The 17,862-nt window shown below is 42.8% G+C and overlaps 1 protein-coding gene across 2 annotated transcripts in view; it reads left to right on the top strand.

Moving 5' to 3' along the window:
• Positions 1-6,138, top strand: part of ATP6V0A2 (ATPase H+ transporting V0 subunit a2) — a 37,980-nt gene extending 31,842 nt beyond the window's left edge. Inside the window, exons 17-20 of one of the 2 annotated variants that reach the window (XM_075833742.1) lie at positions 3,330-3,452; positions 3,901-4,018; positions 4,562-4,736; positions 5,624-6,138. In XM_075833742.1, coding sequence (XP_075689857.1) covers positions 3,330-3,452; positions 3,901-4,018; positions 4,562-4,736; positions 5,624-5,711 — 504 coding nt within the window. In that variant the 3' untranslated portion in view covers positions 5,712-6,138. Of the gene's footprint in view, positions 1-3,329; positions 3,453-3,900; positions 4,019-4,561; positions 4,737-5,623 lie in introns of those variants that run through there. The other variant, XM_075833750.1, reaches the window with a different exon arrangement.
• Positions 6,139-17,862: the final 11,724 nt, after the last annotated feature.

Raw genomic sequence — 17,862 nt, 5'->3', positions numbered from 1 at the left:
AGACCCCACAAGGTTTCCTTCAAGGGGTTTATCATATTTTTAGACAGTCCAGTTTTCTTCTGAAAGTTTCTTGGATAAGATGGATCAAAATAAAATTAGCAATTTTTTAGCAAATGCGTCAGTTTATACCAGCATTTTTCACACACAGCATAGACCACGGACAAAATTAATCTCCGTTCACATTCTGCCACTTCTCCCGTGCACGGGGATACCAAATATGTGGCCTTATTTATCACATAGAGATGTAGGAGGGCGGAGGATAGAAGAAGATTATTTCACAAATCGCTTTTTTTCAAAGCTGGTTTTACAAAACTCAGCAGAGTTTCTAGAACACTTCCAAAATATCTGCTCTTGAAGCAGAAATCCCAAAATATTCATCTAGGGGTATAATGGGAATTTATTTTTTGGGGTTTTCTAAAATAAGAAATTTCAGGTTAATGCAAATGGAGCTCTCCAGCAGATGAACTTTAGAAAACATCAAACATGACATCCACCCCCCACCCATTCCCTCCCTCACCCTTGGAGTAAAATCAGGGGAAAAATAAAAACGTAATGTAGGGCAAATATATTTTCAACAAATTAACTAAAATCTAATAATTCAGAACAGTGTGGTATTTTTTAAAACATGGCTCAATGCACAGGCCTGGTTGCGAGGGACATGAGGGACAGAAATATCGGGAATCTTTGCGGTGCCTGTCTTTTCTGCAGACGCGGCACTTTTTCTGGGGGTTGCTTCTGGTTGCTGTTGGGGGAATCCGACTGACGAAGTGTCTTTCAGTCAGTCGCGTGACATCCTCAGACTGGGGGCATTCTCGGGTGTCCTGAACATCAAAAATGAGGCCTTCAATAATTTTCTCCTGGAAATCCAGGTATGTGTCTCTGCCTCTGTTTTTTTTATAGAGCACAAATGAGTTGTGGATGGCCACGTGTAACAAATAAATGGCCACTTTTTTGTACCAGGTTTTAGTTTTGCGTTTTACTAAATAGTGCTGTAAAACCTGGTCGCTTAAATCCACCCCCCCCATGTACTTGTTATATTCGGACACGCTCACTGGTTTGTGCTTGTCCGATGTTGCCCCTCTTTCCCTCACTGCCACTGTTCCTGCGGAATGAATTATGCTTAGCACATACACATCTTTGCGATCCCTGAACTTGACCGCCAGCAATTCCTCAGATGCATAAGCACAGGAGTCCCCCTTTACCATGCGCTTCCCCACTAATTGCTGTGGAAAACCAATTCTGTTTTTGCGCATGGTACCACATGCCCCGGTCCTTGCAGCATGCAAATGCCTAAACAGGGGCACACTGGAATAAAAATGATCACAGTACAGGTGGTACCCTTTGTGAAGCAGAGGCTGCATTATCTCCCACACAATCTTACTGCTGGTGGAAAGATCAGGGGGGCATCCAGGAACATTTATTGTGCGGTCCCGCCCTTCATAAATCCTGAAGGCGGTGGTATATCCTGACCCGCTTTCACACAATTTGTAGAGCTTAACGCCATATCTTGCCCTTTTTGAAGGTAGATATTGGCGAAAGCTAAGTCTGCCATGGAAGTTGAGGAGGGATTCGTCCACACTTACATTCTGCTCAGGGGTGTAGAGTTGCAGAAATAAATTATTCAGGGAATTTATTAGCGGTCTTATTTTGAACAACCGATCCCGGTTTGCATCGGTACTTGGGGGGGCCTGTGCGTTGTCATTGAAGTGGAGGAACCTCATTATTGTCTCATAACGAGACCTGGGCATTACTGCAGAATATACTGGGGTGGCTTGGGCGGGTCTTGTTGACCAGTAAGACCTAATGGAGGGCTTTTTGACAATACCCATATTTAGGGTGAGCCCCAAAAAAATTTTTAATTCCTGCAAATTGGTGGGCGTCCAATCTCTGGCATGGGTGGATGAAGGTTTCTGCCTTATATATTGAGTGGCATATAAATTTGTTTCGTGGACAATCTGATTTAGGATGTCGTCCGTTATAAATAAATGGAAGTAATCCATTTGGACAAAATTTGTATTGTCCACGGTTATGCCAGGAGTGGCCGTAAATCCGTGGATTCTAGGCCCAAAAGATGGGGCAGGTGCCCATACAAGAGCCTGGACTGGAGGGACCAGGCTGTCCCGTGCTACAGCGCTACTTGGCCCTGCGCTTTCATGTTCTGCAGTTTCGACTGCATCAGGGACAACGTCCCCTGAAGATGAACCTGAAGTGACGCTGTCATCGTCACTACCTAAAACAGGTTCCATCTCGGACGCCATCTCTGATGCGGTCTCCGACTCAGACCACAGCATGGCGTATGCCTCCTCGGCGCTAAACAACTTCCTCGCCATAACGTAACTAACACTAACACTAACTAAACAAATTTTTTTTTTTTTATAAAACACACAAACTAACTGCTATATATATCGACACTACCGCTAACAAAAAAATAAACCGCTATTGCTATATATATTATATATATGTGGATATATATATAATTATATACTCCCTACCTGCCTATTCTAATAGAATAAAAGAAAGAAAGGTAGATAGATAGAAAAAAAGATAGATGGATAGATAGATTGTATAGATAGATAGAAATCTATCTATACAGAGAATGTTTTAGTGTAACTGTATTTTTTTTCACTGTATTCTTCTGGCAGCAATTCTCTCGAGTCTCTTCTTCTCCTCAAACTGAAACAATGTTTGAGGAGAAGAAAAGAGGCAGGAGATTTACTGCCAGAAAAGTCAAAATAAAACAAATGTGGTCGCTGTGATAGGTTTTCACAGCGACCACATGATCAGGGACCATCAGATTGGTCCCTGATACTCTGCCCAGTGCCCAGAGCTGTTGGTAACAGCGAGGGCACAGGGCTGTGTGCACGCGATCGCGTGCACACTGTTTTCTATGCAGAAATGCATGTGATCGCTGTGATTGGTTGTCACAGCGATCACATGTTCAGGGGCCAAAAGATTGACCCCTGACATTCTGCCCAGTGCCCATGGCTGTTAGCAACAGCCAGGGCATAGAGCTGTGTGCACGCGATCGCGCGTGCACAGTCTCTGAAGTGCGGCCGTATATATACTATACGCCGGACTTTAGAGACCCTGGCCGCTGGCCGTATATTTACGGCCAGCGGTCGGGAACCTGTTAAAGGAAATTAGCTTGGCGGCAAAACGTTGGTGGAAAATGTTTTACTTTCGCTTAATTTGGTGGGTAATGCAGTAACGGTATATGTATTTATTGATAAAAACATGTAAACTATAAATGAATAGACATGAATGTAGTTACTTATTTGGCGGTTCCTTGGACCTTCTGGTGTTAAGTCATGTTGGATTTTTCTCTCTAGCAAGGATATACATTAGTTCGTCGTGGAAGCGAGGAAGAGCTGTCATTACTCAGATCACATGACTTGGAAGAGGGGGAAAACCATACAGGCCATGACGCTCAAAGAGAAAGAGAAAAGGAGGAGGTGAGAAAATAACTCAAGGCTTAACTGGTTAGCTTTTTATACATGTTCCCACCAATACACAATTCTGATATGTAAGTCACGTGTTCTGCAACTGTTAGGGTAAGTTCACACAGTTGATGCGGAAACCAAAAAACGGCTGAAAATGCCTCCCATTGATTTCAGAGGAAAAACAGTCTTTCGGGAAAGAGGCGACATGCCCTATCTTCGGGCGTTTACGTCTCTGACCTCCCATTGACCTCAATGGGAGGCAGAGAAAGCGTATTTTGCTGCGTTTTTGCCCGTGGGCAAGAATAGTGGCAAATGGCGTGCAGGCAGATCAAAATCTGCCTCAAAATTCCAGATGGAATTTTAAGGCAGAATTTTCTGCCTGCAGAAAACTGTGAACAGGGTCTTACTGTGTTAACTGAGGTCAACTTCTTTATTTTTCTTTATTTTTCTTTTTTTGCAGTTTGACATGACAGAGGTTTTTATGCATCAGGCCATCCACACCATCGAATACTGTCTGGGATGCGTTTCGAACACGGCTTCCTACCTGCGCCTCTGGGCTCTAAGTCTGGCACATGCCCGTGAGTGTTACCCCCCCCATGTTTTATAAATAGAAAATACATTTGACAGAGCAGCAGCACCAACTTTTTATTTAACTTTTTTGCAATCCAACAATATTACGTAATAGTTGTCACATCTAAAATGTCTCAATGTAAAATTTCCAAAGAGTTCTATTCAGGGGGAAAGTAGTTTTGGGAGTCGGGTTGCTTGTACTCTGCTTCACCCAATTCTTCAGGAATTGCGTGTGATCAGTAAATAATAATGTAACCGTAGCATAACCTTTTCACCTGCATTTCTTTAGGGCGGAGAAAGCGTTGAGTTGCAGTTGAGCATACTTTACAAAGGTTAAAACTTCTCTTAGAAAGGAAGGAGTGCGTTGCCCCTTTTTGTCCGCTGCATTAGGAACACATGACAATTTGCTGTGTTAATTTGTATCTAAAAATGATGGTGCGTTTCTGTTAAAAGTATTTGAATGCTGGTTCTTCTTTAAAAAAAAAACATTCATCAGAACTGTAAGATGTGTAATTGGTTCTTAAAGGTAAAGTTCCTTCTTCCCTTTTCAGAGCTGTCTGAAGTCTTGTGGACGATGGTACTGAGTAAAGGCCTGTGTGTGCTGCCCTCCAGCGTAGGGGTGTTTCTGCTGGTGCCAGCCATGGCTGCCTTTTTTGTATTGACTGTGTTCATTCTTCTAGTCATGGAGGGCCTGTCTGCCTTCCTGCATGCACTCCGATTACACTGGTGAGTTTTATTACGTAGCCCAACACGGTCTCAAAGTATAATAATATTCCTGAGAAATGAAAATTTGCAACTTTCTAATGTAGCTTATTTCAATTTCTTATCGGTTTCAATACCGCTGCCTGCTGTTAGTGATTGGAAACATTCATATTTACATCCAAGAGCTAAAAATCTATACAGACCTAAACCTCTCACTGCTGACTGTTTGTTGCATTGTTTCCAAGCTACGCAATCCTCTGTCAGCTAACTGCACACTAGGGTAATTGCTCATACATTATAGCAAACCCTTAGGACTGGAGAGAAATTTGTGCTGCTGATGCGATCAGCACACAGAGGATGAAGCACAAACTCAAAAGTTACTATTGTACAATGGGTAATCTTTATTTCCATAACCATGTGTAATCCCACGGACGCATGGATTTCAATGGGGCTGTTCACACGGCCGTTGTTTCAATGGACCGTGTGAAGGGTCCGTTGAAAAATATAACTTGTCCTATTTTGTTCCGTTTTCACGGATCCCTCCATAGACTCAAGTCTAAGGGGATCCGTGAAAACGGGACCCACACGGGGGCAACTTGGACATGAAAACGGATGTTTTTTTACGCCCGAGTTTCTCCACGTTCGTCTGAATTAAGCCTAATAGTTATTGATTTTTATGTGAAATAAACACAGCGGATGAAAGTGCACAGGTATTTGTTCTGTATAAATATAATGTGTGTCCAATATACAGTAACTGACATGACTGGGGAGTTCTAGCCGATTTTTAAACTCATTTCAAATAATTTGTAATTGCTATTATTTATTATACTTACAATGTCATTAACTGCGTGTGTACGTAATATAAAATGTGCCTAACTGGAATGTTTTTTGTTTTTTTTCTCCATTAACAGGGTGGAATTTCAGAACAAATTTTATTCTGGCGCAGGGTATAAATTTACCCCTTTCTCTTTTAGCAACATGGCTTTACACATGGACTGAGGCTTTTCTTGGTCTTTGTATTGAAAATAAATCATCCATATGAACTCCTCACTGAAATAACATCCATACGTTTTATTCCTTTAGTGTTCAACTTATTTCATTTTTTTTTTAAGCCATAAGCATTAGGAACTTAGTGATGCTCTGGTTTGGAGATACATTGGGCCCTGTCATCAGAGAATTGCTTAAATAGCAGTTTTTTTTACATACTTTAATAGATGAAAGGGCTCTGATGGAGAATTTGAGCAGCATGAAATCACTCCCTTTGCAGCTGCAACATTTAAAACCTCCCCTGGTATCGCTTCTCGTGCGGACCACCGGCTGCGGTAAAATCATCAGAGCAGAGACACCGAAGGAATCATAAGGTGATGACGTCATTCTGCTGCTCATGAAGCTGAGCGTTTCCAGTAAATTAAACCTGGTGGGTGTTTGCTGGAGCTGTACTTTACTATGAAAGTCAACAGCGGTTTTTTCTATGGACAGTAGTTACATGAGCTATCTCTGAGTTTACCTAACAAGACACTAAAGCCAAGAGCCTCATATGTTTTTTGTACATGGTGTGGATGCAGAAAGTGGTTATTTTTAAGATGGTGTCTCCAAAAGTGCCCTACTGTATATACTAACAATATCTGAAAATAACACGCCACTGAATGATGAGTAGGGGTCCTGTATTTTTTTTTAAAAAAATTGTAGGTCAATATATTTTATATTGAAAGCAATTCTTCACTAAGGCTATTTTCACACTGCGTTTGGCGTATACGCCACAGATTGGTTCCCTGTATCCATAGCTTATAATGGAGCGGATGTATGCCAAGTTAGTGCCAGCATACCTTTTCTTCAACTGCACTGTAAAGTGTCGCCTACGCTTTCCAATGAAAAGGTACACCACAAAAAACAGTATTTATACCATGGGAGTCAATTGTAGATGCGGCATATATTCAATATACCGGTCTAGAAATGTTCCCAGGGTATACTCCAGGCATATATAACAAACGTTGTCTGAACAGAGCCCAAAATGCACCTTGTGTTGGTTTGGTTTAATTTACCTGCTATCTCACACTGGCATCATTGTTTGTTACTGGATAGAATGGCACCGCATACTACTCTATACGGACCATCAAAAGGCAACTAACATAAGTGTGAACGATATAGTAAATATATGGGCCTGTTCAGCGGTTGCCATGGTAGTGTCAACAGACTACGGCCAGGGATACACGGCGACTTACAATACAAGTTGCGCTGGCCAAAGGTCGCTGTGTGCCCCTACGTTCATCGCATATAATTAAAGTCAATGTGGATGCGTCGTGACCTCATAGTCGCAAGAAATCCAGCTGGACTTCTTGCGACTGGTCGTGGCAGCCTGCACGCGGGGGCTCATCGCAATCTTTGGGCACGCGACCTGTGGACATAAGCTTTATATAGCTGCTGATCAAATACTAGCCATATAAAGAGGACACCTATGATTGTACTTCTCTTCTGCGGTAACAATGAATTGACATGTTAAATTCCAACATGACACAAGTTGTTACAGTATTTCTGCAGCACTTTAATGATCGGAGGAGAGAAATACAATTTAACGTCTAGAGTACAGAAACCCCTTTATTGAATACATTCTTGGTAAATGTTCTTGGCTCATGAATGGAGGACATCATCTTTTGAGATAATACTTCACCGATTTTCTACCTCTCCAGATACCTGCATTACTGACTGTCATATAAATTGCTGTATGTTATATATTGTGAAGAATTTGAGTTATGTAAGTTTTAAGAAAGACAAATGTTCTATGTTCTCTAACTTTAAAATGTTAAAGGGGTTTGCCCGTCAGATAGATGCGGGTCCCACCTCTGGGACCCGCACCTATCTCTAGAACGGGTTCCCCTAAACCCCGTTCTACCTTTTTCTTTACCCGCTGCCACTTAGTCATTTCCGACCATGTAATCAGAAAACAGCTGAGCTGCACTGTTTTCTGTAACTCCCATAGAAGTGAATGGCAGTTACGGAAGCAGCGTAGCACATGAGCTAAGCTGTATCCGTAACTATTATTCACTACTATGGGAGTTACAGAAACAGCGTAGCTCAGCGATCTACGCTGTATTCTGATTTCATGGTCAGAAATTACGAAGTGGCAGCGGATAAAGAAAAAGGTAGAACGGGGTTTAGGGGAACCCGTTCTAGAGATAGGTGCGGTTCCCAGAGGTGGGACCTGCATCTATCTGACATTTACGGCGTATCCTGTGGATATGGCAGAAATGTCCCTTATGGGCACACCCCTTTAATTCTATGAATTTTTTTTTTCTGTTAAATTGCGATAAGAATGAAGTTTGGATGTTGTGTGCAAGAAAATTTAATACAGGTTTTATATATTTGTAAGATTGAATGTATGTTTGATATGGAAATTTGTAACAATTATAATGTAAAGTATTTCAGATTTGACTTTTTAAATAAAAAACATGACAAAAACGGAAATGTTTTTAGCTACAATATGTAATTCATGCAAAGATACACTAGATGGCCAAAAGTATGTGGACACCCCTCCTAATTATTGCGTTCAGGTTTTTCAGCTGCATCCATTGTAAACAGGTACACACAATCAAGCACAGAGTCATGCAATCTTCATAGATAAATATTGGTAGTAGTATAGGTTTTACTGTAGAGCTCGATGACTTTAAACATGACACTTGTAGATAGTGTAAAGAAGCATTCCCCACACAACTGGATGGATATAACTTGTGCAGATTTATCTTTGATTTTATAAATCTGCATTAGTTATTGCTTTCATACAGTTGTGTGCTATTGTATTTTCTACCTAATTTAAATGTGACACTGTCATAGGATGCCAATTTCAGCCAGTAAAGTTTCTGATCTGCTAGATCTGTCCCTGTCAACTGTGATATTATTGTGAAATGGAAGCGTTTAGTTCATCCAAGCTCAGAGCGGGACTCCCGAGCTCTGAAGAGCGTGGAGTGTAAAAAAAACAAACCACACTTCTCCTGTGTTGCATCACTCACTGCAGAGGGACATCGGCACGAGAACAGGAGCTTCATGAAATGGGTGTTCATGATTGAGCAGCTGCACGTAGGCCTAAGATCACCGTAGCAATAGCTTGAGTTGAGTAAGGCTGAATTCACACACATCGTTTGTGTGTTTTCAAGTGGGTTAGGCAGATGCCAGGAGAACGCTACCTACCTGAATGCATAGTGCCTAATGTACAATTCAGTGGAGGAGGGATAATGGTCTGGGGCTGCTTTTCAGAGTTTGGATTAGAAGCCTTAAAGGGGTTATCCGGGGACCAAAAATTGCATTTCAATAATATATGTGAAACGAAGTAACTTACTAATGTAGTTTAACCGCTTCCAGACCGCCCACAGTAAATTCACGTCGGCGCTTGCTGGGCTCTGTGCAGCGCCAACGTGAATTCACGGTATGTGTTAAAAGCGTGATCTGGTGTCTCAGAGTAGTGCTGACACCCGGATCGCGCTGTTATCCCCTGCCTCTGGTCCCGGAGACATGATCGGGACCTGATTGGTTCAAGTCCCGATCATGTGATCGCAGGGAAAGTTTGTTACTATAACAAACTGGAAAGTTTGTTACTATAACAAACTGGAAAGTTTGTTGCTACAACAAACTTTCCCGGGGACCGATTGCGGGTGCTGCAGTCGGTTGCATAGCAAAACCGGAGGCCATAAATAAGGCCTCTGGGTCTGCCATGCACAGAAGCCTATTAGTACCAGCCGGATGCCGGTCCTCATAGGCTTCCTGTCAGTGTGACTGTCAGCGTCACACTGAGAGTTTATAATACGTTACACTACCTAGGTAGTGTAATGTATTATAGCAGCCATCAGTGCTGCAGGTCTTCAGGTAAAAAGTAAAAAAAATGTTTTATAAAAGTGTAAAAACAAGTTACAAAAACAAAAAATGCTTTTTTTCCGATAAGACTTTTATTATAGGAAAAAAAAAAGTACACATTTGGTATCACCGCATTCGTAACGACCCAAACTATAAAACTATAATATTATTTTTTCCCGCAAGGTGAACACCAAAAAAAAATAATTAAAAAATGTCAATCACTTTTTTTGGTCATCACCCCTCCCAAAATATAGAATATAAAGTGATCAAAAGTCGCATGTACCCCAAAATAAACCACCAATAAAAACTACAACCCGTCCCATAAAAAAAACAAGCCCTTACACAGCTTTTTTGACTGAAAAATAAAAAAATTATGGCTCTCAGAATATGGTGACACAAAAAATAAATAATTTTATCAAAGTGATTTTATTGCGCAAACGCCACAAAACACAAAAAAAAATATACATATGGTATCGCCGTAATCGTATCAACCCACAGAATAAAGTAAAATGTTTTTTATTTTTTTGACAGTGTTCACCGTGCACTATAAATTACAAGGACAAAAAATAACATTGTCAGAATTTTTTTTTGTCACTTTGCTTGCCCAAAAAATCTAATAAGTGATAAAAAATAAACATCTACCCTAAAATCGTACCAATGAAAACTATAGATTGTTCCGCAACAAATAAGCCCTCACACGGCTCTGGTGGAAAAAAAATTAAGTTCTGGCTCTCCGAATATAGTGACAGAAATTGTGCAGAGAGTTCCAAAAGCGGATAAGATCGGGTGCCATTTATCAGTACGATACTGGCTACATATCTGCGGATTATTTATTTACCGAATTCTTAAACCCTCTTATTATGCCTTGATGTACTCCGCACAGATTACATATGCCCCCACATTATAAACTGAAATACCAGCAAAACCCCAAACAGAACAACTGCAAAGCTAAATCTGCGCTTCAAAAGCAAAATGGCGCTCCCTCCCTTCTGAGCCCCACAGCGTGCCTAAACACCAGTTACGTCCACATATGACATTTTATATATCAGGGAGAACCTGCTCAACATTGTATGAGGTATTTGTCTTCAGTGGCACAAACTGGGCTCAACATATTGTGTATTAAAATGGCACATCAGTGGAAAATTTTAATTTTCACTTTGCACCATCCGCTGCGCATTAACGCCTTCGCGCACCAAGACTTAATAGCATGTCGTAGTGCGGGGGGGTTATATATGGAGCGGGCTCATGCGCTGCGCCCGCTTCATATTCTGCAGGTGTCAGCTGTGTATTACAGCTGACACCCGGGACTAATGGACAGGAACAGCGATTGCACTGTTACAGGAGCCTGTAAAAATTTCATTATATTGCAATACATTAGTATTGCAGTGTATTGTACCAGCGATCTAATGATCGCTCCTTCCTGTCCCCTGGGGGGACTTATAAAATGTGTGTAAAAATAATTATTAGTGAAAAAAATATATAATATATTTAAAGTCCAAAAAAATCCCTTTTTCCCATTTTACCTCTAAGGCCTCATGCACACGACCGTAGCCATGTGCACGACTGTGATTTTCGGGTCGGCCGGCCGGCCATGGAGTGACAGCCACGAGCCACCCGTAAATCGTGGGCCGTGCACATTATTTTCAATGAGCCCGGACCGCAGAACACGGCCGTAATAAGACATGTCCATTCTTTCTGCGGTGCGGGCTCCTAGGCCATGCACGGACCGTTAAAAACACGGTCGTGTGCATGGCCCCATAGGAATGAATGGGCCCGCAATTCTACCGGGGGAATTGCGGCCGCAAAAGAACGTTCGTGTGCATGAGGCCTAAAGTAATGTAAAAAATAAACAAAATTGGTATCGCTGCATCCGTAAAAGTCGGAACTGTTACAATATACCATTATTTAACTCGCACTGTGAAAGCCGTAAAAAATAAATAATTTAAAACGCCAAAATCATATTTTTTTTTAGTCACCTTGGCTTTTAAAAAAAATTCATAAAAAGTGATCAAAAAGTTGAATGTAAAAAAAAATGGTACCAATAAAAACTACAGCTCATCCCGCAAAAATAAGCCCTAAGGGTATGTTCACACGCTAAACAAAAAACGTCTGAAAATACGGAGCTGTTTTCAAGGGAAAACAGCTCCTGGTTTTCAGTTGTGTTTTAAGCCACTCGCGTTTTATTGCAGCGTTTTTTATGCCCGTTTTTGGAGCTGTTTTTAATAGTCTATGAAAAACTGCTTCAAAAACATCCCAAGAAGTGACCTGCACTTCTTCTTTTTTGCGGCCGTTTTTCAAAACGTCCACGTAAAATAACGCCAATCGGTACAGAACGCCGAAATCAATGGGCAGATATTTTGAGGCGTTCTGCTTCCGATTTTTCGGGCGTTTACGGCCCGAAAAATGGCCGAAAATAAGCCATGTGAACATAGCCTCACACCACTTAATTGACCAAAAAATAAAAAAAGTGATGCCTCCCGGAATGTGGTAAAACTTTTTTTTTTTTTTCTTTATCAAAGTTTTTATTTTGAAAATACAAAAAATATAACAGCATACACATTGTTTCATAAATTTGCAAACTTTGCACGCAGTGCAATATAATAACGTCAATATCGCATAAAAATTTATAGAAACAGCAGTAGGAGGTAGCCTCCCAAGCAGCAAGTATAAGCTAAATAAGAAATGCAATGAGAATAACCGTACCATATGTGCAGCGCAATTAGTGCAATATTTAGGGAAACCAGTCCCCACATTTGGATAAGAGTTGTTACATATAGGTGCACATTATACTTTAGACTAACAGACACAAGACAACAAAGGGAAACACATACGGACGTAGCACATAAAAGTTGGCATGTAGGTGTTTCAAAAGAGGCCATCCAGCCAGAAAGGTAGATCAGTACCACCCCGGAATCCGGACCACACTGCCCAAGTGCGGACAAAGAGCTCAGATTTACCCCGATCAGCGGACATCAACTCCTCCATCCTCATAATCCCGTTCACCTCCGTTACCTATTCCTTCAAAGAAGGCACAGTACTGGACTTCCAATGACGAGCGATCCCTGTTCTCACTGCAGTCAAAAAATGCCGAATGACACCATTTTTGAGGTGTGGCAGTGATCCAGGAACCATGGAAAGTAAGCCAATGGAGGCTGAAATCTGGACCTCAGTATGAAAAAGTTTGTTACCAAAATCAAAAATTTTTCCCCAAAAGGGACGGAGCTTGGGACAGTCCCACCAAATGTGCAACATGGCTCCAGGAGCCTCCCCACACCTCCAACACTCATCAGATACATTCGTAAATATCCTATGCAGCAAAGCAGGACAGCGGTACCATCTGGTGAGTATCTTATAATTTTTTTCCTGAGCGAAACACGAGGTCGGTAACTTGTGCGCCAGGAAGAAAGATGTGCCCCACTCTTCAGCAGAATGTCGAGTCCCCAATTCCTCGTCCCATGCTGTAGTGAGTGTCAACTGAGAGTAATCGTATTTAGGTAGAAGGATCCCGTGTAAGTAGGACAACACATGAGAGGGGGCAGCAGTCAACAACAAATAGTGCTCCAGAGGAGTCTGATCCTGCAGCAAGACAATCGCCCATGGAGGAAAGATAGGAGCGCAACTGAAAATAGGACCACCATATTGAACGTCTACCCGGGCAGGCCTCAGAGACAACAGTCTGTGACAAAATTTCACCCTCAGGTGTAAGAGTCTTAGCCAAATAACCACCGTCCGGTCTCTCCCAACAGAGGAATGTGTCCACACCCACCGCTGGAGGGAAGGAAGGGTCATCAAAAAGAGGAGTCAGAGGACCTGGACGGTGAACAAGGTCCATCGTAGCAACGATCCGCTCCCAGACTACAAGAAACTGACGTGTGAGGGAAGGCAGAGAAGATGAAGGTCGCTGGAAAACAGACAACCAAGGCAGAGACGACAGTGCTAGGGGAGACATAGCCTTCTCAATGCGCACCCATTGCTTACCCGCATCTTTGCGGAACCAGTCTACCAAACGCATGAGGACCGCAGCTTGGTGGTAGCGTTTAAAGTCCGGCAAACCCGCGCCCCCTCCACTTTTGGCCGACTAAGGACAGCAAAACGAATACGAGGCTTAGAGGAGCCCCATACAAATTTGGTTATGGCCCTATGCAAGGTTTGGAAGAAACTTGTTGGTACTATGATAGAGACGGTCTGGAATATGTATAGGAATTTGGGCAGAATGTCCATTTTAACCGCGTTAATGCGCCCAAACCACGATATGCGGTTCCCGCCATACGACATTAGATCCTTCAAGGTACGCTGCAGAATGGGTGTGTAATTCAAAGCGAACAAATCCGACTGTCGTGTGGGGATATGCACCCCCAAATATTTTAGAGATTTAGATTGCCACTTAAACGGGAAGACCCGAGCGAGATGAGTGGCTAGAACAGTATCAAGAGATATATTCAATGCCTCCGATTTAGAATAGTTTACTTTAAAATTACTCAAATGACCAAATCGCTCAAATTCCCCCATCAAAGATGGCAAGGAAATCATGGGATTCGTAATGTACACAAGGAGATCATCAGCATAAAGCGCCAATTTGTGATGGTGTGCGCCTACACATACGCCATTGATATTAGGGTTGTTCCGCAGTGCCACGGCCAGATGTTCCATGACCAAAACATAGAGTAGAGGTGAGAGTGGGCACCCCTGCCTCGTTCTATTAGTAATAGACAAAGAGTCAGATAACAAACCATTAACTCGAACACGGGCCGTAGGCCCATGATATAATGCCATAATCCTATCCACCATAGTGGCGCCAAGGCCAACCTGTGTCAGGACACTGCGGAGAAACACCCAATGTACCCTGTCAAAAGCTTTTTCGGCATCGACCGAGAGTAAACACATCGGTATCTTACGGGTTTGGCAGAACAGGGGGAGGAAACCTCCAGCTCAGCAGCCCAACGCCTGATAGTCCTGCTTCGCTCGGATCTCCGCAACGGTCCACGGTAGGCAATAGTAGAATGTAGTAAGCCTACGCGTTTCAAGCACGTCAAGTGCTCTTAGTCATGGCAATCATTCACTGAATGATTGCCATGACTAAGAGCACTTGACGTGCGTGAAACGCGTAGGCTTACTACACCTACTGATTACTGCCTTGATACCAAGTCTGCCTGTTATCGAATTTTAAAAGCTTTGATACGAATAAAATTGGGAATACGTTCCTTTTTAAATACATTCCTTCAGCGCTGGGTCAACTCTTTCTATTCTATTATGGGTTTGGCAGTATGATGTTAAAAGAAGGGTCTTATTAGTGTTATCCCGCGCTTCTCTACCACGTACAAACCCCACCTGGTCATCCGTGATCAGGGCAGGTAAGAACGCCGAGAGTCGAGAGTCAAGCAACTTCGCGAAAATCTTAATGTCTACATTTATCAACGATATTGGCCGGAAATTTGCGCACGACGTCGGATCCTTGCCCGGTTTTGGTAGAATGGGTAATATGGGCCTCAAGGGACTGAGGTGCAAAGGGACACGAGGAAGACACAGAATTAAAAACTTTCGTCAAGAATAGAGCCAGTTGATCTTTAAATGTCTTGTAGAATTTATTATTAAACCCATCGGGTCCTGGACTTTTGCCCAAGGGAGAGTCTCCAATAGCACGCTCCACTTCCCTTTCCAAAAAATCTTCCCCAAGTCCCAAAGCCTCCCCGTCCCCCAAGGATGGCAACGCAGGGTCGTGCACATAACGGTCTATTTTATCCCGCAACGCATCCGCCTGCATATCCTGAAAATGGCCTTTAAGATTATATAAGGCCGAGTAATACTGTCTGAAGCAATCAGTGATGCCCACCGGATCATGAACCTCACCGCCCGAGGGAGATGTAATTTTAGGGATATACAACGCCTGTGTGCGAGGATGCGATATCGGTGCCAGGGACCTGCCACATTTGTCAGCAAATTCGTAAGAATGTTTTCGCATCCGGTCCCTGAACCGAGCGTGAGACTGGTCTATCAGAGAACGCAAGGATTCTCTCGCTGTAGTAAATTCCGCAAAAATCTGCGAGGAAAGAACGCGCTTATGACAGGATTCAAGATCCCGTATCTGAGTAAGGAGCCGCGCAATAGCTACCCCTTTTTCCCGCTTCAAACGTGCCCCATGTTGTATCAGGACTCATCTAACTACACACTTTAGCGCCTCGCACTGTAATGGTAATGGGGTGGTTTCATGTACATGTACCTCAAAAAAGCCGGTTAGCGAGTCCTTAAGGGCTGACACACATACTGAGTCACGCAATAGATTATCGTTAAAGGAACAGTGACACGAAAAAAAAATTTTTTACATCAGTTTGATTTTAGTGTTTTATTAAAAACTTTTAGATTTATTTGTGTGTTTGTGTTTTACTTTTTTTTTTTTTTGAACGTTTTCTTCCCTATGGGGGCTGCCATTTTTTTTCCCATTTCTGTATGTGTCGATTAACGACACATACAGACATGGAATACGGCAGCTACAGTCCCATAGTGAATGCGAACGGGGCCCGTTCCATCCACTATGCTGTACGCCGTCTGTGTGGGAACGGCGCATGCGCCGCTCCCACACAGTCCAAGTTGAACTGTGCGCCGTCCGGCGCCATTTTCCTGTAGACCGGAAGTCGCGACCGGACAGTAAGATTACTACTTCCGGTCGCGGCTTCCAGACTTGTGCACTTGGAGCGGCGGTAGCAGACGGAGCGGACGGACCGGAGGGAGCGGCGGCGACTGGAGCAGGTAAGTTATTTCTGTGTATGTAAGTGTTTTACTGTGTGTTTACTAGTGTATGTAAACCTACTACACTGTGTGTTAGCTCAAAAAATGGCGACACACAGTGTAGGAGGTTTGACCATTCAATCCCCTCGTTTCTCCCGGCACTAGCCAGGATAAAGGAGGGGGGGATTCTGAGAGCTCACTAGAGCGAGTGAGTTTTCTCAAATTTTGCAGCATAAAGCAATGTGGTTGCTTTACCACATGCAATGCTGCAATTTTGGGAATTGCTCCATCTAGTGACCAGCACTGGGAAATATTATAAATTAGAATCTAATTTATAATATTTCCTGACTCGTGAAAAAAATTAAAAAAATTAGAACAATGTTTAATCACCTATACACTAATTGTTTAACTAAAAAAAAAAAAAATTTTTTCTAGCGTCACATTCCCTTTAAGTTTCCAAGACTGGAAATTGGGTACTGAGCTAGGAAATGTAAGTGTCAGAAATACGGGGGCATGATCCGACCAAACCATAGGGCCCATTTCAGAAGTAGGATGCCAGGTAAGCAAATGGTGGCTAACAAGAAAGGCGTCCAGCCGACTGTACATATTGTGTAGCGGGGAGAAGTAAGTATACTCTCTTACCTGAGGGTGCAGAATCCTCCACACGTCAATCAATTGCATGGAATGCATCACAGTCTTCAAGGTTCCCAAGTGGGACTTCGGAACCGCAGACCTGCCCGAGGAGGTGTCAAGTCTGGAAACGAATGTCAGGTTAAAATCACCGCCCACAATTAAGACTCCGTCCTTGAACTCCTCCAATTTCCGCAAATACGTGCAGCACGCCCGAGCCTGATCCTGATTGGGGAGGTACAAATTAGCCAAGGTGAACAGCTTATTCCGAATGGACAGTTTAAGAAACACATACCGACCACCTGGGTCAACTAGGACGTCTATGAGTTTATGAGAAAGTGACTTATGAAGACATATACTAGCGCCCATAGACTTGGATTCCGGGTTGGCACTATGGAACCAGACTGGATAATAACGATTCGTAAACTGTGGAGTATGGCCCACCTTAAAATGAGTCTCCTGTAAAAACAAGATATTTACACGCTCTTTGTGCATGTTGTACAATATCTGCGAGCATTTTTCCGGGACATTAAGCCCTCTAGCATTAAAGGTACAGACTTTCAACTGTGCCATCTCCAACGCACGTAGTATGAGCAAGCCCAAAAATGTGCTACAGCGATGAAGAGAAAGACAAGACAGACAAGGAAGGGAGACACGACAACAGAGACAAACAAGCGGGTGAAACAAGCACCCACTCCTTGATCTAATCAAGGAGAAACAATCCAATATACACCGGATATAACCAGTGAGACCCTAAGAGGAGAAGTGTCAGGACAAGGTCTAGCCAGCGCCCCGCACCCCCCAACCCAGCAAATTTTATATAGCAAATAACGATATAACAGAAAAGAAAGGAAAACCAAGGCACTTAGCATGATACCCCAAAATAATTAAATAAGGGTGTACAGCATTAGTAGGGACCTAAAGAAACCCCAGCAGAGAACACCCCTGAATACTT

This window comes from Rhinoderma darwinii, chromosome 1, assembly GCF_050947455.1.
Source record: "Rhinoderma darwinii isolate aRhiDar2 chromosome 1, aRhiDar2.hap1, whole genome shotgun sequence".
Classification (NCBI taxonomy): Eukaryota; Metazoa; Chordata; class Amphibia; order Anura; family Rhinodermatidae; genus Rhinoderma; species Rhinoderma darwinii.
The sequence above is the reverse complement of the archived record's forward strand: the minus strand, read 5'-3'. Positions and strand labels throughout refer to the sequence as shown.